We start from the raw sequence: 21,546 nt of genomic DNA on the forward strand, positions 1-21,546 counted from the left end.
GACACCATTCTTAAAATGAATCTATGATTGCAAAAAGCTCTTTATTGTGGATCTGAAGATTTAACTTGATTACTAAAAAATTCTTGGAATGAGAAGCTACTAAGTAAAATAAGTTATTTGCTCCAATTTGTGATAATATTGCATCATTTGTTTTTATAAAAAATAACTTAGAAAAGTCAACATAATATAAGATTAATATAAAAATAAATATTGTCTTCAAGGCTTGAAAAGTTGCTTCAATTTCTTAGCTCCACATAATTTTGTCTTTATAAAAAAAACATGTAAAAAGAGCCACAATTTGATAAACGTTTTTGATGAAGATTTAATGATAATTGGCAAATCTCAAAAAATATTACACATCTCTAATTGTTTTTGAAATCTTCTAATTTATGATAACTTGGACCTTCTTATGATCTATCATAGGATCATTTTTTGAAATGATACATCATAAGAAGTCAATTTAAGTAGTATAAAATGTACACTTTTACATCTTAGTATATAATTTTATAACTCTAAATTTTTTCACTACATGACAAGCATGAAATTTATGCTCTTTTGTATCTTTAGAATAATTTAAATATTTTTTACATAATAAATAATAAAATTATTTTAAAATTTTATAAAAGACATCATTCATTAGATGTTAAAAAGTAGCTAGTATATTTGTGACTCCAAAAGGTATGACATTATATTCAAAATATCCACACTTGGTTGAAAATATAATTTTTTATTCATTTCTTTTTTTAAAGCATATTAAATTGTATGTTCTTTGAAGATCTTTTTTTTTATAAATCTTTTTTTAATTGAATTAATCAAAAATAAAGAATATATTTTCTTAATGGTAATCTTATTGAGTGTTCAATAGTCCATACATATCTACAAAGATTTTTATTTCTTTATAAATAAGATAGGAGCTTTTATTGGAGATTTGGAATGGCATACGAAGTTTTTAAGCAAATTCTTGTTAATATATTCCTTGAGTACAACCAATTTATTCTACAATAAATTATAGATTGGTCTAAATGGTGGTTGAGTTCTTTCTTAAAGATCAATAGAATAGTCATAGAAATGATGCTTTAAAAAAAATATCTGCATTTGTTTTTCAAAAATATTTTAATAATCTTGGTATTGGCTTAGAATGTTACTTAAAATCTTTCTTTCATCAAAAATAAGTGTAGCATATATAGAAAAAGTTGGCTTTTTATTGCAACATTCATGAAAGTTCCTACACCTACCAATAAAGATTTGGTTATATTGAACAAATAAATTTTTAATTAACTAATAAAATTTTGGCCTAAACTATAGAAAATAAAGGTTACAAAAAATCTAGTCTATTTAGAGATTATACTTCTTTAGCCACAATAATCTTAAAATAATTAGATTACAAGGAGAATTAATGATATTAAATATTATTAAGCTATTATGACCATTAGTTGCTACATCTAGAGAAAAAACTTTATAGGTAACATCTGCAAAAAACAACAAATAACCATCTATTATTTCTACATGTATGAATTTGATTATATTCATTAAGAATATTTCTTATTTTTTGATAAAGTCTTTGTCTATAAACAATCTGAGACTCCTAAATCTAACAAGATTAAGACTTTGTAATTTTTTGGTACTAAACAAACTTCTATTATAAAACAAAGTAAAGGATTTAGGATAGGATAAGATTTTTATAAGGTATTAAACAAGATTTCAATTGCATGACTCTTGTTGTAGTTAAAAAAACTTGTTTATTGACAAATTTTCTTCTTTGATAACAGTGCTTCTCATTTTGTCATTACATTAGTTTTTTGGACAATATTGAGTAGTGTACTTGAATTTTCAATAATATAGGCACAAACCATGTTGATGACATGGAATCTTTTCTTATTTAGTAAGAGATTTAAATTTTACTATATCAATTTACATAGGCTCTAATTTAGATGAATAAAATTTAAAAATTTTAAAAAGTATTGTTATGAATTGACTTCTTCATCTCCAACCAGATCTTTACTTTTGGCATCTTTCAAAGACTTGGTTGTTGCATTCAATGGCTTGAGTAATAAATTGCTCTAATAAGTCTACTCTCGGCATTGTTAATAATATATTCTTAATATTATCTTTTGATTCATATCCAAATTGATTAATAAAGGCTTTATCCTTTACCTCATATATAAGGTTTTAGAATTCAATATGATTCTTATTATAAAAATATGAGTTTGGTCTCTACTATTTTTTTCAATTACCTTTTCTAAATATGATCATAAAGACTTCTAAGAATGAATTCAGATTATAAAAGAGATGTGAATTATTTTCTATCAAAGGTGTAAATCTAAAAAGAATACTTCTAGATTGAAGTGCATTTAAAAATATAACTTAAATAAATCCATCAAGGTATTGAAAAGAATACAAGCTTAGATAGAGCTTCATTTGTTGTAGAAATCTTTGAATCATTGATCTTATTCCATCAAACTTTTCCAACATACTTATTCTTAGAACTTTCATACTTATAGTAGAAAGACTTTTTGGATTCAATTGTAAATATGATCTAAGTGTTTCTTTTAATTGTACAACTTCTTGGCATAGAGTTTGAATCTCATTGTTAACTTCTTTCATAGGAGTAGAAATAATACTTCTATAATTTACAATAAAAATAAGTAAAATTTCTATCATAAGAATTTTGAAAAGCTTGTAAAGATATACAATAGTTGTAAATCAATTCTCACTTCTACAAAGAATAGCATCCATATTTTTTCCTTCCATAGACAACTCAAATAAACTCATAAATCAAATTAGAAGAGGATAATCCACAATCTCTAATATTAAGTAAAAATTTCTAAAAAGAGGGATAGTCCACTCTTTTTAAGAAAAAAAACTAATGTTAGAAAATTAAACTATTACTTTAAAGGCAGATAGTCCACAATATTCAAAATAGAATAATAAAAGTAGAATAATCTACTTACTTCTATCTACAAAAATAAATAATGAGTTAACACTCTTGTCAAATTGTTAAGGATATGAATCTCTCACAAGTAAAAATTTAATTCATTCTTATGAAACTCAAAAAAAATAGATGTTTATTTAAAATTAATATAGTATTAAAACTAGAATGGCTATTGGCAAAAAACAAAAAGACTAGAGAGACTTCAAACACGACTAAAGACTAAAAAAACATTGATAAGAGTGAATAAGGCTTCATTCTTACCTCTATATATACTATTTAACTAAGAGCTATGTGGCAATATTCTATAGAACCTTTGATATGTGTTTAACTTACAAAACGCATGTCTTAACTTATAAGGTAAGTTTTCTATATATATACCATATAGTTAGCTTATATCACAAGCTACCAGTACATGTGACAAATGACTAACTTTTTGGCCAAATTTCTATCTTATCAATCAACTAAAAATACATGTAAAGTAAAAGCCACTTCTATAAAGCTTGTAGGAAGCTTCTCTATAAAATATTATCAAATTAATTACTTTAATTTACTTCTATCTATTCAAATTATCTAGATAATTATTAAAATAAATATTTATATTTGTTTTAATAAAGAAAAAAAGTATATTATGTAACTATTATAACTATGAATCAATATTATTTTACTATAGATGTTAAATATTATGAAATTTCTTACAAAAAATGTAGTCATTTGGATCACTACCATTGAATATGGAGATAACAGTTAAAAGTCCTTGAAGTTTCTTTGTATGTGTAATAGATTTTGGAATTGATTGCTCTCAAGTATATTAGTAGTATCATTTTTTTTTTGGTTTTACATCAATAAAAAGCTTAATATTCTTGTAGTCTTCAAATTTGGTATATGACTTGATTTTTTTCTTTGATTGATTTGAAAAAATTCTTTATTCACATTTGATTTTGTAATGGAAGATATTGAAGTGTAATTATTAGTTTTTCTTTCACTATTTCTTTGTCAAAGTTGATTTCTAAGACTCTACATACATGCTCAAAGAGCTCAAAGCAAAAAAATATAATATCTTGATTGTACTTAGAGAGATGTCATCTCATATTGTAAATGGCCAAGACATCGATGTAATTTGGTCCATCTTTCACAAGTTGAACTTTTTGCACCCATTGCAATCAAATAAAAGTGCCAATAGTATTGCATAAACATAATAATTATCCTTCAATTTATAAGTTGAATCTTACAAGTCAAATTTGAAAGAAGTGCTCACATTTCATTATTTGAAATTGAACAATCATTTGTGATGTATCAAGGTATATTATATATTAGCAAGTTGATGTGTTGATTTGCCCTAGCCATCTTCTTATTAAGGTACTTCAATCATTTTTAGGAAAAAAAAAAAAAAAAAAAAAAAAAAAACTAATCAACTAAAATTTTATATTAAAGCATTAATAAAATCCAAGTTACTTGCTTATGTAGAGGTTGAATACATGAAGCTTCTTTGTATTACTAAAAATAAAATTTTACTTTTATCTAAATTTAAAATAAACTCAATTATAATTTTATTTTTTTAATAGCTTGTAATTTATTGCGAAGTAATTGTCTTATTTAACATCATATTATAATAAAAAATTATATATATATATATTTTATCCATATTATATACATTGGAGACGTTACAATTGATAAGACAAGGACACAAAGCATGTACAACAATATAAATTGCATTATAATCAATAGAACTTGCTTCATCATATATTTAAATTATGGAAAGAAATAAACTTCTCAAACTAGCTATTAGAAAAATAAATGATACTTTTTAAAATGACAAGAAGTTTAGCAAAACATCAACCATATTCTTTGATGAATATTAAAGGAAAAAAAAAATATTTTAAGCCTAGTGCTACAAGATCCACCAAATAAGAGTTTTTTTTTTTTTTTTTTTTTTTACTTCTAAAAAGATGACCTTCTATAGTCATTTTGCTTGAAGTTGGTTATTGACTATTGCTTTGTATGTAATGCATTTCATGAGAATCTTGTTGATGGTGACTTGAAATGGTGATTTTTAAGGCCACAATCACCTTTTGCCCATTTAGCAAGGATTATCAAAGAACTTCATGTATTTGCATCCTTCTACTTGCAAATTTATAATTGCTATGCATTAGTGAAGCAAAGCATTAATTTGGTATGTATTCCAAATTCTCAAAATTTGCATGGGATAAATAAGGTGAATAAATTAATAACATTGATACTTGGTAAAGTTATAACTTCTTATAAGTTTTATCCTAGGATGTAAATTAATCCTATATTTAAATAGAAGTAATAATGTATATAATATATATATATATATATATATATGTATATATATAATTTCTTATAAAATCTTAAAATTAATATTAAAAAATTTAAATAAAAAAATATTAATATTAAAATTACACATTAAAAAAAAAAAAAAAAAAAAAAAAAAAAAACCATTTAATTAAGATAATTTAAACTTAAAAAACTTAACTTTTAAGTTGTGAAAATATATATTATAACAATTACAAGATATAGATAATACTAATAAATTATAGTATTGATTGTTAAAATATTTCATTATTTATTTATTTAAATAACAAATACTAATGAATAATTTTAATAGCACAAAATATATTTCTAAATGTAAGAGAGCTAATAAGACTAAAAGGTAGATAATAACAAGTTGTTATTAATTAGGTAAAATTAAATTAAAATAACTACAACTTCTTGGATTCTACAAAACAATCTTCAACCTAAATAGATGGATACATATAATCGTGTAAAATTTTATTCACAAGATGTAGGCATTTGTCTTCATTTGCTTGTCAACAATTCAAAGCCCTTAGAAATAGCATGCACAAAAGAGATTTCATTATTTTTATAAGTACCTTGTATTTTGAACAAGTATTACAAAGGCTTGTTAATGTAATAATAAAGAGGTCTAGCAACTCCAAAGGTTCTAAGTTCAAAATATTATTGATAACACTTATCTTAAACATCTCACCTATTACGAATTTTAAAAGATCCAAACATTTCCACAAATTTCTTTAGCCTCCTTTCTCTCAATTGCAACTATTAATAATTCTCCTACATCTTTCTTTGGGTTGGGCTCCCTTTAACCTTCCAAGCTTCCTCAGTTAAGCTGGTTATTTTAATTATAGGCACACTCAATTTTTGAACATGTCCAAACCGTCCCCATTGGGATGAATGGCAATTTGCTTGACCAATTTCAAATTCTCATTTTTCTTTATATCCAAATTGGAAGTTGATTCTTTTAGTGTTCTTTCTCTAGAGGTTGATTGTTTGTAACCCAACTTCTACTACAAGAGTATTAAAATTCATTAGAAGGATAAGCAAGGGATGTTTTCTTTCTGCTCAGCATGAGGAATCATCTTGAATACCTTTAAAAGAAATAAACATAGTGCGTAGAAACACATGTTTATGACCATGAAACACATCTGTAACAATTCTGTTGGAATCCACATTCTAATGACAAAGACATGGAGTGACATTCAATACAAATTCTACGAAGTCTACATCAAATAGGGGACTGTTGGAGGGAAAAAAGAAGAAGAATGTTCCAGTTAAATACTTGGAAGACGATTATAACTTGCAGGCATGATCTCAGGTTTTTCATTTTGCAATGCGCGCTTGAATACTCCAATCCACCTCAATCGACCGCAGGACACTTCGCGAGGAACGAATCCATACTGGCAGCAAAGTGGACCACAAGGGCAGCACAGCAGCATACCGCAGGAATGTGTAGGGAAGTCCTACAGAGGCATCCAAAGGCTTTTCGTCTTGAACTAGATATAATTAGAATGAAAACAATTCAGCTCTATTCTCATATCGCTCCATTTGAGTCTGAACGCATCTCATTTTTTAACAGAAACTAGTAGCACAAGAACCGATGAAATCTAATCTAGTTGTCAACATGAAGTAAGCGTACAGCATTCCAGTGGAACTAATTACCATCCACTGCCAGAAACAGCCTAAGACAACCGAATTTAAGCCAATTTACCATCAACTGCTTAATTTTGGATAATTGTGGTCCATACACTTGCGGCCAGCTGCCATGGCTCGTTTCGCAGTTGGAATAACATCATCCCGCAGTGAGATACTCATTATATGGTTAATTATTCCTCCATAACCTTTCAGGTGCTGCATTGTAGAACAACTAATAAGTCAAGTAACTGCACCTGTACAATTCATCCTAACGCACAATCCAAATGCATTGGCCCAAAAAGGCAGATAAGCGAGAACTAACTACAGTAGATTAGACCTGGGATAGTGATGCTACAATAAGATAAGTAAAGCCCACCTTCCTTGGCGTGAGATGGCCACAACCTCGATCAGCCACATCCAGAAAAGAAGCCTTCTGTTGAATTTTCAAAACCATACAAGCACATAGCATGCGTTAAAGGTGCGTCAATAGCATACGGGCAAGGGAGAAAACGAGTAACTGGGATTTAAGTTTTTCTTTTGAATAATCCCGTGCAGAAATGCAGCCCGATGGACCTAAAGAGCAACCACTTGTAGCACCAGGTCACTGTCTACTGCCTAAAACAAACAGAATCTCGATTATTGACGGAATGACCTCTAGGGGTGATGAGCACACATTTTGGCACAGTAACCAGGGGGAGGTCACACCATTGCCGGTGTAGCAAAACCATTGCGATCCTTCGCATCCTTTGCGAAAATATCTAACAATTGCCCATGCCAATCAGCCACTTTAGGCTTTTGCAACTTCTTTGATTCCTACACAAGGAAAAGTATAACTGCAATAAATTTTGAAAAGAAACACAGACGTTCAAACTAATTGATTTTATTGGAAAAGTGATGAATGAAAGATTTTCATTGAGCAGGTAGAAAGTGAGTTGTACCCATTTCTACATCATAGAGACCCAAACTATTTAACTACTCGAAACAACGACATCTATGTACCTCCCACATACGACAGTGAAAAGAACATGGTCTCGAGGCATTAAGTGCTCTAGAAAAATTACAGTAAAAAGAGAAATTTACATCACAAAAAATTCGTGTAGCCAATGTAAAAATAAACCTTGTAAGTCATACAAGTGTCGTGGGATCGAAGGTGAAAATCGTGCTCTTTCCTGTCTATGACAACAGAGAATGCACGTTGCTTTCCAGCACCTAAAGATACCCTGGCGAGAGAACATTCTCATTTCAAAAGCCCCAGAACTAGCTGGAAGATCTACCAGCTTATAGTGGTAGACACAATAAAAGGCCCATCGCAATTTTAACTCATAGTACAATCAAAGTGCTCCGCAGTTCAAAACCTTACATAGCAATTAGGGTTTACCTGAGTGGCGATCATGAGATACATATCATGATGGTAATGGTCGCAGAAGCTCTCCAGGTACTCGATCCAAACAAATTTGAGCTGAAGAAACACTCACACGGTTCATGTGAACGAGGATCCAACCGCGCGGTGTGCTGTCGGCCTAGTCGTACCCATGACTGATAACTTTATTTCACAGCTGCAAATGCACACGGAGAGGTCAGCAACAAAAAGGACTACTTTCGAAGGACTTAACCTGGAACACCGAGCGAGCTGATTCTGCGAAAATTTCAATGTAGAGAGAAAGAATCCTGCCCATCTGGTGGTGCTGGAAAGACATTGTCTGACATCATATTCCATCAACGTAGCTGCCACACTTTAAATCAAGAGACGAGGAATAAACCCACAAGACCAACAGCTCAACACGCCATCCGCTCTCCTCCTCTTCTTTCTATTCTTCCACTTCCTCTCACTCTGCTTCGCAAGTAAGCCATATCCTAGACCCGAGATTTCTTCAAAGCTCAACACGGTTCCCTTGGAGCTCAAGTCAATTCTCGTCAGAGAAGCAGCGATGAGACCCTCACAAGATCGCCACCTGGAAGCGCTCAGCAGCCAGCACAGCCCAATCGCTGCGCCAGGTCTCGCCCTGCTTCACTTCTTCCAGTCCTTCAACAACAATAAGCCTCACAAAGAGCCACCGACACACGCTTTCTGCAGTCTCTGAGGGCTTTCTCATGCGGGTTTCGCTCGAGACGCCCCCCTCACAATCCTGACAAACAATGGCATAGCGAAGAAGATCACCGTCGCATTCTGCATCCTCACTGCCAAATCCATAAAGCGACGATGCAAACCCACTGTGAAGACGACGCTGAAGTCCTCGAAGATGCTGTAGACCTCGAAGACTCTGAGGATTATGAAGACCACGAAGACCATGCAGATAATGAAGATCACGAAGACTGTGAAGAATGGCAGAGGGGTTTCGAACACTTGTATGATGAATGGATTGCTTCTTCACAAGCTTGAAGGCCCTAGGACTCCCCCCGCAATGGTGGTTGATTGATAAAGCACCAAAAGTGGATCATGAGTTAATTATTCCTGTCTCATGCATTCCTGTCACAAAAAGCTTATTTTATTGATGCCACTTGTAACGGCACTCGTCTGCAATTTCAGTATAAATTCGTTTGTATGTATATGTATAGGGGAATGTTAAATAGACATATGTTTTTACTAAATTGACCCACTCATCTTAACCATCATAAATATATAAAGTAAAAAAAGACGTCTAGATTCATTTCTTCACTACTGTAAAATTCTGGGTCTATTTAACATTCCCTTGCTTAGATTTATATTTATATATTAATGTTATATCATGAATTACGTGGGTTTTGAGTACTTGTATACAGACAAGTGCTACGTCTGAGTGATGATTTTAAGAATACTTCGTGCTAGAATATGATTATGGTTCAGTGGATTTGTTCTTTGACTGTAATATGAGTCAAAATCTTGTTTTAGCCATAGTGACCAATTTTTTTTCCTTTTTTCTTTCTTCATTTCTTTAATCATCAAATATTAATTATTAAAAATATTGATTAAAATAAATAAATAGAATTTAATTTTGAATAATTTACATCACTAACACAAATTTACTTTGGAAACATCCACATAACAGTGATGTAACAGTGTAAAATTGTTTTTTTATTTTTTTATTTTTTAAGTGGCATGTTAAATTTTTATTAATTATACAGATTTTTCATTTTTTAAAAAAATACTTAAATGTAGGATGTTGGTATTCTACTTTGCAAGAAGAAACCAATACATAAAACAAAAATTGTGATAGGGGTAAATTTTAAATAATCGTACATGAACAATCAAAACTGTCTAACAAATTTTGTAATCAAACATTTTACAAAGATTCTAAGGAAAACCTAGAAAACCCAATTAAAATTTGTTGTAATTACAATCACACACAACAATTATAAATCTTGTTTTTCATTCTTTGAAGTGGTTGTTTTTAAGTTGAGATCATTTCAAACCTCATTTTGATTAAAATATAATGCAACATCCATTTACAATTAGCATGCATCACATGAACAAATGATTCTGTTGCCAATGACGACTTTTTGTACTTACAATTGTGCACCCATGAGTCAATTTTTTGCAAGCATATTCAAAAGTTACATTAAGACAAGAAAAACAAAAACACTAATTTGGAGCATATAAAATTTCAACAAAAGAAACCTAATCTTTTTTTTTCGATTCATTTCGAACTTTGGAAAATGCACTAATTGAAAGAAAATAAATAAATAAACAATAGAATTATATTCCTTTGTATGTAAAAAGTAGTTGAATCTTTCTTTTCTTTGCTCTTTAGAAAAATTTGATAAAAATGGCTTTAGCTTCTCTTATACCACATCATGTTTTTGGAGTGCGGTCTACGTTGAAAAATTCATTGTTTTTTGTGGATGAGACTACGGTGGCCTATCCAGCAGGCCACAATTTGGTATTTTGGAACCTTGACACGAGAACACAAAAGATAATATCTGGGTCTCCGGAGATGGAGGGCATATCGGCAATTGCCTTGAGCCCCAATAAGAAACAAATTGCCATTGCAGAGCGAGTGTATGCATCTGAGCGGATGATTCGCGTCGCAAGTCCAACCACGCAAGACCCTAAACCTACACCTCCACCTCCACCAGGTAATATTTCACTCATAATATATTCTTGCTTTTATTATAATGAATGAGATAATCTAAGTAACAGTAAAGAATCTCCTATTTGTTGTTGTCAAAAATAAAATAAGTTAAACCTAAAATCTCAAGCTTTTTTGGGTATTACTTATGAATAAATTTGAATACAATTTTCTTTCTAAATTAAGATTTGCATGAACATTGTCTAGAATATGAGAGTTGTGTTTTTTGTTAAAATTTTATAAAAACTTTGTGGTGGAATCTAGCATGTGTTTTCTTGAAATCAAAAGTATTGACTTTGTTTCATTCTATATTATCACTAATTCAATCTGTCCCATATATCAATCAATCTTTTCATTTTTGTGTTATTAACAATAGTATAATAAAAAAAAAAGGGGGGCAATGATTTGAAACAAAAATGTGTATATAGAACAAAGATATCCCATGATAAGCATATATGATACTGTGAGCTTGAGGAAGAAGAAGGTTCTAAGCAGCACAGACATTGGTTCAAAAGAATATGTATCCATAACTTATACATCTGACACAAGGATGATTGCTGCTCAAGGTAATTTAAAGCCACAGATTAATGAGAGTTTTACAAAATGATTATTGTATGGAAAAACTTAACGTGTGTAGTTTGCATTTTACATTCATGCATATATATATATATATATATATATCTATATATTGAAGGTATACAAAATATTTCACCAAAAATCAAGTAATCAATAGCTACATTTAATGTGTATTTTACTGTGTTATTTTTTATATTTGATTTTAACTATGATTTTCTTATTTTTTTTTTAAATGTATAACCTTCTTTTTTTCTTTTTTTTTATTTTTCGTTGCAAATTTGAGGTTTTATAGTTGAGAAAAAGACATTATGCAGTAATTAATGATTTGGTCAGTTATAAAGATTTTTTTGTGGATTTGAATCTATCATGAATGTAATTCTTATGTTCATAAATTGGATTCTCTTCATTTAGAGCATCAAAAACAATTTTGGAACATTTCCTTATATACCTAATTGTAGAAACACAATTTTTAAGTGGACTCATATACGTTGAATAGCTTCATTATATCTTAACAATAAGCTATATTATCAAATGTGGTTTACAATAGCAAGAACGTTGCATCAATTTTATTTTTTTTAATACAAGATGTTTTTTTTTTTTTTTTTTTTTTTTGTTGAAATCAAAATGTTGGTCTGTTTGTAAATTAAAATAATAAAAAGGTGGAGGACCAGAATGGAATCTTGTGACATGGAGCATTGACAAACAAAAGATAATTGCATCTGTTAAAGTTTCACCACATGGGGCTGAAGCTCACCAAGTATTTCTATTCTACCTAATTCAAGTTTTTATTATTATTACTAATAAGAATATTATTATTATTATTGATTTTTATTTAAAGTAAATAAATGAACTGAAAAGTTATATTCACCTTATTTACTATTTAAAAAACAAAACAAAACTGATCACTTTAAGAACCATTTGTATTACAACTTCATATAGGTTCTATGTTGTCCTCAAAATCCGGCTTTGATTACAAGTATTGGAGTTGGATTTGCGCGAACTTTCAAAGCAACAGAAACACAAATACGACCAGTTTCTACAGGAGTGAGTAAGAAAGATGGTGCAACATTTGTATGTCATGTGTGGCTTGAAGAGAAAAAAAGTGGTGATGAAGACAATGAAGCCTTGGAACGAGAGAGCATTGAACAACAAAAAGATGGCACTTGTATCTATGCAATTGATTCGGGAGAGATTTTATTAGTTGATGGGGGTGAGGTCTGTCTTTACCATACAAGAGTTTCAAATAAAGTCTCAATATAACCACAATAAGTAATTATTTTGTGTGTGTGTATATCTATATATATATATATATATATATATACACAGATATACATGTATGTGTGTGTATGTATTTGTTTGTGTAAGATTTTAAATGGTTTTATATTTTTATAGTCATTTTTGTTTTAAATTTACTTATTTGGTGTATTATTTATTATTAATAAATACGTACTATGTTTTTGAGTGTTTATATTTTTAAAAATTTTGAGTTGATATGGGTTTTGTTATTGATATTTATCATTAAAATGAAAATTTAGATTGTGAATACCATTGGCACAAGTGTGGATGCACTTGGAATAGTAGAGGCTATTGTTCAATATTCCAAAGGATTCATTTGTGGTGAAAGGATGGGAGTTGTTAGCTTATATGAGAAAGCAGAATCTGGAGAATTTCATTATAAAAAGGTATTTTTACTATTACTATACTTTGTAGTGGGATGTGTATCCTTGAATATTGAATAATCTCCTAAAATGAGAGTTTTTTTTCCTTTTTTTTCTTTGTATATATTTTAAGAATCTGTCAAAAATGAGTTATTTTTTTGTGTACATGATATTATAGTATCTTTTCCTTACCAATTATGCCTTATTTCAATTTTCATATTGTATTAATAAGTTTGAGATTTTCTTATGGTAATGATAAGAATTAAATTATGGCTTAATGCAAACCAGGTTTTAGGGTTTAGGATTTAGGGTTTAGACTATGTTTAATTATAACAATGAAGGTTCATCTTGATGTTTAGTGCACATTTACTAAGTCTAAATTTGGTTTTTAATTTGCAACCATCCGAAAGTGATTGTCTACTTGATTTTAAAAACCTTGCACATTTCAAGAACTTAATTTCTTTCTTTCTTTTTTTTAACATGATTTGTAGACTAATCAAATAAAAATGGAAAATGAGGGGGTGAAAGTTTCTAGTTTGGCAATGTCTCCTAATGAAGATTGGTTGGTGTGTATAATGGAAAATGGTCAATTGATTTCATTTCCATTTCAAAATTTGGATATGGTAAAACCCAATGAAGTTCCAAAAGACATAATTGTTCAAGTACGTGCAAAGTGAACTATTTTTCAGTATTTTGAAATTTAACATTTGATTACTTAATTATATGTAAGTATTTGAAAGTGTGTTGGCTTGAGTGGCAATTCCTTGACATAAATACCTATTTTTCATCTTATGTTATGAAGGCATTTCACACAAGTACAATAACAGGAATGGATATGTGCACAAGAAAACCCCTGATTGCAACATCTAGTTTAGACAAGACTGTGAAAATATGGAACTACATCACCAAAACACTTGAACTAGTTGGAGTTTATCCTGAAGATGCACTTTCAATAGCAATGCATCCTAATGGTATAAAACAGTTGTAGTAAATGTATAAGTTTACTACTATTTTATGTTTTATATTAACAATGTTTATGGTGTTAAATTCTTAACTCTATCATAGTAACCATAATTAATATTTGCTACACCAAGGTACTTTATTGCATGAATTTCCAGATTTTTTTTTAGTATAACATTATTACAACTTTGAACTTTAACAAGCAAGAAAAGTAGAAAATAAAATAAAATAAAATAGCAAATGGATTTTGTGAAGGTCTTCATGTACTTGTGGGTTTTGCGGACAAACTCCGGTTTATGAATCTACTAATGGATGATTTAAAAACAATAAAAGAGTTCAACGTGAAGGGTTGTAATGAATGTTGTTTTAGCACTGGTGGTCAATATTTTGCTGCGGTGCATAGTAATGCTGTACATGTCTTTGAGACATACACATGTAATAATATTGGAAATTTACGTGCTCATAGTGGAAAAGTATATTTCACATTCAAATACTTATTATTGTCTTCTACATACAATTAAAAATAATAATCTATATATTCTTTAAGTGTGTATTTAATTATTAAATTTTAATTTGTGAATTTTTCTCTACATAAAACATGGTCATGAACCATCAAATTATATATATATATATATATATATATATAGATTCTAATGCTCGAGTATTTATTTTCTTCATATACACATAGGTAACATTACTTGTATTGGTTGATGGATGAATGAAGGTTCGAAGCTTGGCTTGGTCTTTTGATGATTGTTTTCTATTGACCGCGGGGGTTGATGGAGCCATATATGAATGGGAGTTAAAAACATTGAAAAGGGTGCGTGAAAATGTGATAAAAGGATGCCAGTATTCAGGAGTGGTATCTGTTCGAGACTCCAAAACATTTTTTGCTGTGGGCTCTGATAGAAAATTGAAAGAACTTGATGATGCCCTTCTTGTTCGGGTATGTATGATCCATATACTTCTTCTTATTATTACTACTACTACTACTACTACCAGGCATATACGGTAGTAGTATATATATTTGTGCCTGGTAGTAGTAGTACCATATACCTTAAATATATTTGAAATCTACTAAGGTTTGTGTTCCACTCAGCAAATAAAGTGTAGTTTTAGTTGATTGCTTCAGCATATATTATTGACTTATACCTTTGTGCATGTACCTATCTTTTTTTTTTTTTTTTTGTATTTGTATGAATACAAATATATGTGTGTGTGTGTATATATATATATATATCTATATCTATGTATGTATGTAAATTCACCCTTTTGTGTAGTTGTTTTATGTAAGCAACTGAAATCTTCCAAAATGAAATGTTATTCTGTAGAGTTACACAAGTGCAGTAGCATTGACTCAAATTAAACTTCCTTTCGCAAGTCGTCTGTTATTTGCTGGAACAGATGTTGGCAGCGTACGTGCCTATAAATTTCCATTATCTGGTACTATCAAACTTCAATACCACATCTGTAGATAAAAACATAGCACTTCTGTGCAAAATTCATTCCCCAATATTTGCCTTCTGCTTTCACCCCTCAATATGAGTCAATTCATGGTAGTGTTTTTTTGTGTGTTAATTTATTTACTTAGATAAAATCTATGAAAGTACAAAAATAAGTTTAAGTAAAATTTCTTTCTTTTCCTTTTATTTATTTATTTATTTATTTATTTATTTTAATGTTTTTTTTGTGAGTTTATTTATTTTGGAAATGATACTAATCAAAAAAATAACAATCACAATCATCCTTTAGGTGATTACTATGAAGTAAGGGCATTGACGGGTGCCATCACACGTCTATCAGTGAGTGTGGACGGCAATATACTTGCGTGTGCAGGTGAGGATGGTAGCATTGTGTTATTTGATATCCACAACAAAGAAAGAAGTGTTGTTTCTAGTGCAAGAAAAGATAAAGATGCTCTTGGTTGGGCTAAAGAAGTGTTGATTTATAAAGCGGACATGGAAGAAATGCATCAAACTTGTCAAGATTTGGAGTCAAAAGTATGTATGCATATGTATGTACACATATATTTGTAACAATTTGTAATTTTATGTGTTAAAGTAATAAAAACTTATTCTATACAAAATTAAAATAAACACAATATTAGCAATCAGATATTTTTTTTGTTCAATTTGATTATGTTACTTGAATTACCAAATTATAAAACATATGAGTAATCACAATTTCTTTCTCCTCTATTTATCTTTTTAGTTGAATAGATAATTTTTGATTATTCAAGAAATAGAACTACTATATAATTATTCATTAAATTTGGTGTTTTCCTGTATGTGTACTATAATGGATTCAAGTTGGTAGAAAGTTGAGGAAGTTGTAGTTGTTTTTGTGCAACACATGAAATTCAACCATTTCATGCAAATGGATGGATGTAGGTTGTGCAAATTTCAACTTATTGTGATTATCAACTCAAGATAAAAGACCAAGATTTTAATGACTGGATTAAAGAGTCAAATGAACAACATCAACATGAATTAGAAGCCAGTCGAATTAAATTACAAACAATGTTGCAACAAAAGGCAGAAGATGTATGTGAATTTAATCAAATTCATTTAATTACTTGAATATAAAATATAATTCTACTAGAAATATAAAAAAATAATACAGTTGAAAACCTCTCAACTTTGTCATTCTTATTTCGTTTCCATACATAGACTGAAGGTTCAAATTGATATGCAACATGAATATGGTAATCTTTTTGATGGATCTTGTTTCAAGCATTTAATTTTCATGCACAACTTTTTTCAGCCTTATATCATCCCATGATTCTTGGTTTGGAAGAGAAAATAATATCAATAATCAAAAAACATCACAAAAGAAGTTTAATTAATAGTATCATATTATATAAACATATATACATAGACAAAAAGTGATTCGATCATGTTGGTGGAATGTGATTTTTGAAAACTAATTGTTTGACCTACACTTATTTTCAAATCACATTTATCTACATAGGTAGAACTTTGAGATAAAATTTCATTACAATTTGAACATATATAGTGTGTTTATTTTTATCTATATATATAATTAAGTTGTGAAATAAAAAAAGCTAGGAACTTGAACAAGAAAAAAAACTGCTACTAATTGAAGAGCAACATGCACAAGTATTGCAAGATGTGGAGGCTCAGTTTCATAAAAGAATGTTGGCAGAAGTAGAAAGGTAATCTGTTAATATTAAAAATTAATATTGATATTATTATGATTATCACTTCAATGCAGTTTACATAATCAGTCTAACTTTTTGACCAAAATTCTAAGTGAATAATTCCAATGAAACAAGTTGATGTGCAATGAAGTTTATTTTGTTGATTCATAGAGATCAAATCAATCTTGCCTCTGTAAAATAAAAGGTTCCTAAAGTGATTATCTGGAATATTTATACATATTTACATGGAAAGATATCAGGCACTGGAACAAGAAAAAATACTCTCCGATGCAAAATGGCAAGATGAAATAACAGTTGCATATCGTACAAATGAAAAAGCAATGCAGGTGTACACATACAAATACATTTTTGTACACTAATCAGTACTTAAAAATTAAAATTTCATAAAGAGAAATACAATAAAAATAAATGATAAATAATAAATAAAAAAGAATCAAACAAATATATAGCTAATCTAGCAGTATCATGTATTATTGTTGAATTTGATCTATTCTTGATGGCATGAACTTGCATATATAAAGCATTAATTTGATTACATAATACTTTTTTATATATGGGAAAAAAATGTACTATGTTCTTTCTAATGTAGGATCTCATTGAAGCTTATGAAGATAAACTTGATGGAGAAAAGGAAGCATATCAACAATTAAAAAAAGATAAAGAACAATCTTACCTTGATTTTGCAGAAGTACGCAGACAACATGAATTTGACCAAGACCAAGAATTAGAAGAAATTAAAGCTAGGTAGTATATTATACCTAAAGAAGTATGTATCTTTTATTTAAAAAAATTGATGTTTTTTCTTCGTACATACATGCAAACATTTAGACATATTGTGTACAATTATTAATTAACACATTTGATTCTTGTAGCTTTGAAGTAAAACTTTCTGCAGAAAAAGATACACTGTTGCGTATTAAAGGAGAAAATGGTATTCTGAACAAAAAAATGAGTGAATTTTCAAAGGATATTGAAATACAACGCGAGGAACTAAAACTTTTGTTTCATCAAAAAAAAGAGCTATACAAAATAATTGGGATATTTGAGCGTGATATGATGTAAATCTACTTAACACAATCTAAAGTACTTCATTTTAATGTGCATCATATATTGTTTAATGTATCCTTTGAAATCAATCTAAAAATAAAATAATTACACAACCATTAAAGTCAGTTTCTTTGAAGTTGAAATAGAGCATTAAGAAAGGATATTGAAGAAAGAAACGAAACAATCACTGAAAAAGAAAGAAGGATTTATGACTTAAAACGAAAAAATCAAGTATTGATAGAACATTAAAGTTACTCTTGGATTTTTAAAATTTATGTAAAATTCAGGAATTTTCCAGCCATAATATCAATTATGCATTCATCAGCATAATTTTCAAAATAGAATAAACATAATAGTCAGTAGTTAAAAATTAGTAATCACCAAGAAGATAATAACTTGTATCTGCTTTCTTAATAATTAACAGGAAATGCGAAACCCAATGGTTTCTCATACTTTATTTAATGCTCAACTTCTAGGAACTTGAGAAATTTAAATTTGTATTAGATTACAAAATAAAAGACTTGAAACAACAAATTGGACCTCGTGAAGTAGAACTTCAAGACACAAGAGACATTATACAAAAGATGGAAAAAGAATTACAAAGGTTGTTACAAAGGAAAAAAAAAAAAAATCTTATTAAAAAAACTATTTATGTAAAAAAAAATCATTTGTACTAGAATACAAATAGTAAAATCACACACTTTTTGCTAATACAAATGATTGAACAATCAATTAGCATTAAATAAGTATACTTGCTTGAATATGTTTAATGTTGTTGTTGTGTATTGTGGATTGTGAATTTTAAGTAACAATGTAAAGAGTGTTTCTTCTGATTTGTACAACATCAATCATCGAACAATTGCGATACTTCAAGACGCTCTAAGGGAGAATTTGATTGAAAATCCATGATGTGAACAGAACCCATAAATCCTTGGAAGCACGTGGATTTCAATTGGCAGAGATGAAGTTGCTTGTGGAAGGAGCTAAGAAAGATCAAAATATTATGCGTCAAAAGATTGCTGATGATGGGGCCATGTTGACAAGTTTCCAAAGCGATTTCTGCCGACTTACTGAAACTGCTGATGTAGTTCATATATTTCATTCTCCAACATATTGAAGAAATATTTATACTATATACATTTGAAGAAATGTTTATATATATATATATATATATATATATACACTAACAAATCAAAATTATATATATACTAACAAATGAAAATTGATTTATGATATTTTGAAAATGGTTTGTGAGAAATAGTCAAGGATTGATTTTAATTACTTATTCTCCATTAAAAATATATTTTTTTGGATTTTTTTTTCCATTGATTTGCAAGTCACAAAAAAAAAAGTGTACATGAGATTTGATGATGCCTATTTCATGAAAAGAAACTTGTGATATCATACTTTTTGAAATTGTGGATTAGAAATGCATCTAAGGTTTATGTTTGAATTTTTGATAGAATGCACGAGAGGCTAAGGAAATGATAAAAAGGATGTATGAGAAATATATCCAGAATAAATTTACACCGAAGGAGCTTGATAATAATATATTGAATGAGTATGCCCGCCAACGCATGTTTCTAGAAAGAAAGGTGCATCCTGCTTCTGCAAATTTTCCCTGGCTCTTTTTTCTTTCTTTTATTTTATTTTATTTGATTATCAGAATATATAATCATCTTTTATTCTAATGATTTAAGCCAATTTGATAGTTACATATATATACACACAGATATATATATATATATATATATATATATGTATTTATTTATTGAAGAAAAAGGTTTTCATGTTTAGAAACGATGGACCTACACATATACTCAAGTCATCAAGATATGCAACCATACAATCCATTTTTAACAAAATTTTAATGCTATTTGATAACATACTTCTGTAGGTGGATAATCTTTCAAAGAAGCTATTTCAACAAAAGGAAATATACAAAGAACAACATGCCCAAATATTAGAACAAAACAATGTTTTAATCAAAGCATATCATGAATTACAAGAAAGAACCAAAGGAAAACATTTTGATAAATCACAAGATGATTTGACCTCCAAATCCAATTCACTAACCCAAATTCTAACACAAGAAATTCCAAGCATGAAAAACAGTGATATTGAAAAGTTACAAGATTATGTTAAAAATCTTGAACAAACCATTGATGCTCAAGCTAAAAGAATACAAAGTCTTGAAGATATGTTAGACAAATCAGAAAAAATTGAACCAAGGCCTCAATCGAAGCAAAAATTGCCATCCTTAGATCTGTAGTGAATTACTGTTGATAACAGCAATAGTAAAATTTTCATGCGTTTATTTCCATATGTTTTATATTTTGAAAAAATAGTATTTTTTTGTATTTTTTATTAAGTAGGCATGACTATATATATATATATATATACAAGAGAAGTCTTAGCTGTTGGATAATAGTATCTTCATTCAATTTTAAGTCTTAGAGCATAGTTTAGATCAATTTTTTTCTGAAAGTTTCTCATAAATTTAATTACTAAAAGATTCTCATGTATTGGTATATACTTCTAACATAGGAAAATACTTAATTTTTTTAAAATTTTATCTTATTATTTTATCAAACATAAGGTACAAAGAGAAATGTTGAAATTATCCTACTACAAATCTTCACTTTTATGCACTTCATATTCAATGTAAAATAAATATGTGAATAAGCAGCTCTTTTAGTTCCTCAATTAGTTCTGTATCTGAACAAAATGTAGTTCCACCAATATACACATATTAAAATAAATAACTAATATCCAATCTAATATTACATCTTTATCACCTAAACATTCATTTGGTGTCTTTGTATCTATATACATCAAGCTACATTTACACACAAGGGTGAAAAAAAAAAAGAAAAAAAATGAAGCTTTGGTAGTTTTCATACCACCTAATCAACACTTCCATATAAGAACTATGAATTGGTGTTTCACCACATCATCAATCAAACAAAAAAAAAGAAATACACAATTTTCTTGCTACGATTTTTTTTTTTTTTTTTTTTTTTTTTTGATTTGTTTGTTTGTTTGTTTGTTTGTTTTGTTTTTTGTTTTTGTAGTACTCAAAATGTAGAGTTTCACATCTTCAATCAAGTTTTCTGAGACATGTTTTTCATACCAAATAATCCTACAAATGCATAATAGTTCAAAAAGGGAAAAGGCGGGGGGGTGGTAAAATAAAAA

General features: G+C 29.0%; 2 protein-coding genes across 17 annotated transcripts; one reads left to right on the top strand and one right to left on the bottom strand.

Moving 5' to 3' along the window:
• Nucleotides 1-6,357: 6,357 nt before the first annotated feature.
• On the bottom strand, nucleotides 6,358-9,386 carry LOC112272997 (uncharacterized). 4 transcript variants are annotated; one of them, XM_024501275.3, is made up of 6 exons: nucleotides 8,645-9,305; nucleotides 8,259-8,436; nucleotides 7,586-7,693; nucleotides 7,257-7,313; nucleotides 6,957-7,096; nucleotides 6,358-6,708 (listed from the first exon to the last, which is right to left on the bottom strand). In XM_024501275.3, the coding sequence occupies exons 2-5, from the start codon at nucleotides 8,280-8,282 to the stop codon at nucleotides 6,959-6,961; spliced, it is 327 nt and encodes a 108-aa protein (XP_024357043.1). In that variant the 5' UTR covers nucleotides 8,283-8,436; nucleotides 8,645-9,305; the 3' UTR covers nucleotides 6,358-6,708; nucleotides 6,957-6,958. The 4 variants fall into 4 exon arrangements, 2 of the variants coding, with proteins under 2 accessions (XP_024357043.1, XP_024357042.1); XR_016499117.1 differs by lacking the exon at nucleotides 6,358-6,708 and having other exon boundaries at nucleotides 7,013-7,096; nucleotides 7,554-7,693; nucleotides 8,645-9,386; XR_002966859.3 differs by lacking the exon at nucleotides 6,358-6,708 and having other exon boundaries at nucleotides 7,013-7,096; nucleotides 7,554-7,638; nucleotides 8,645-9,302.
• Nucleotides 9,387-9,472: 86 nt separating this feature from the next.
• On the top strand, nucleotides 9,473-21,036 carry LOC112273144 (uncharacterized). Of its 13 annotated transcripts, none has more exons than XM_090245444.1 (21): nucleotides 9,480-10,933; nucleotides 11,355-11,492; nucleotides 12,174-12,259; nucleotides 12,442-12,717; nucleotides 13,038-13,184; nucleotides 13,652-13,822; nucleotides 13,963-14,131; nucleotides 14,358-14,593; nucleotides 14,845-15,066; nucleotides 15,452-15,563; nucleotides 15,873-16,120; nucleotides 16,511-16,663; nucleotides 17,189-17,295; nucleotides 17,534-17,627; nucleotides 17,891-18,045; nucleotides 18,174-18,359; nucleotides 18,495-18,579; nucleotides 18,825-18,952; nucleotides 19,267-19,432; nucleotides 19,812-19,943; nucleotides 20,246-21,036. In XM_090245444.1, the coding sequence occupies exons 1-21, from the start codon at nucleotides 10,624-10,626 to the stop codon at nucleotides 20,618-20,620; spliced, it is 3,696 nt and encodes a 1,231-aa protein (XP_090101570.1). In that variant the 5' UTR covers nucleotides 9,480-10,623; the 3' UTR covers nucleotides 20,621-21,036. The 13 variants fall into 13 exon arrangements, 11 of the variants coding, with proteins under 11 accessions (XP_090101571.1, XP_090101575.1, XP_090101578.1 ...); XM_090245443.1 differs by having other exon boundaries at nucleotides 9,482-10,933; nucleotides 12,162-12,259; XM_024501608.3 differs by having other exon boundaries at nucleotides 9,483-10,933; nucleotides 12,162-12,259; nucleotides 14,376-14,593.
• Nucleotides 21,037-21,546: the final 510 nt, after the last annotated feature.

Source organism: Physcomitrium patens, chromosome 20 (assembly GCF_059467195.1).
Source record: "Physcomitrium patens ecotype Gransden chromosome 20, ASM5946719v1, whole genome shotgun sequence".
Lineage (NCBI taxonomy): Eukaryota > Viridiplantae > Streptophyta > Bryopsida > Funariales > Funariaceae > Physcomitrium > Physcomitrium patens.

Excerpts from the sequence above, each read along its gene's own strand:
- LOC112273144 (XM_090245443.1), top strand. The coding sequence starts at position 10,624 with ATGGCTTTAGCTTCTCTTATACCACATCATGTTTTTGGAGTGCGGTCT. Across the intron at positions 14,132-14,357 it reads AATAGCAATGCATCCTAATG|CAAATGGATTTTGTGAAGGT; the intron begins GTATAAAACAGT and ends AAAATAAAATAG. Across the intron at positions 19,433-19,811 it reads GACTTACTGAAACTGCTGAT|AATGCACGAGAGGCTAAGGA; the intron begins GTAGTTCATATA and ends AATTTTTGATAG.
- LOC112272997 (XM_024501275.3), bottom strand. The coding sequence starts at position 8,282 with ATGTATCTCATGATCGCCACTCAG. Across the intron at positions 7,314-7,585 it reads GTTTTGCTACACCGGCAATG|AAGGCTTCTTTTCTGGATGT; the intron begins GTGTGACCTCCC and ends AAAATTCAACAG. Across the intron at positions 7,097-7,256 it reads GCCATCTCACGCCAAGGAAG|CACCTGAAAGGTTATGGAGG; the intron begins GTGGGCTTTACT and ends TCTACAATGCAG.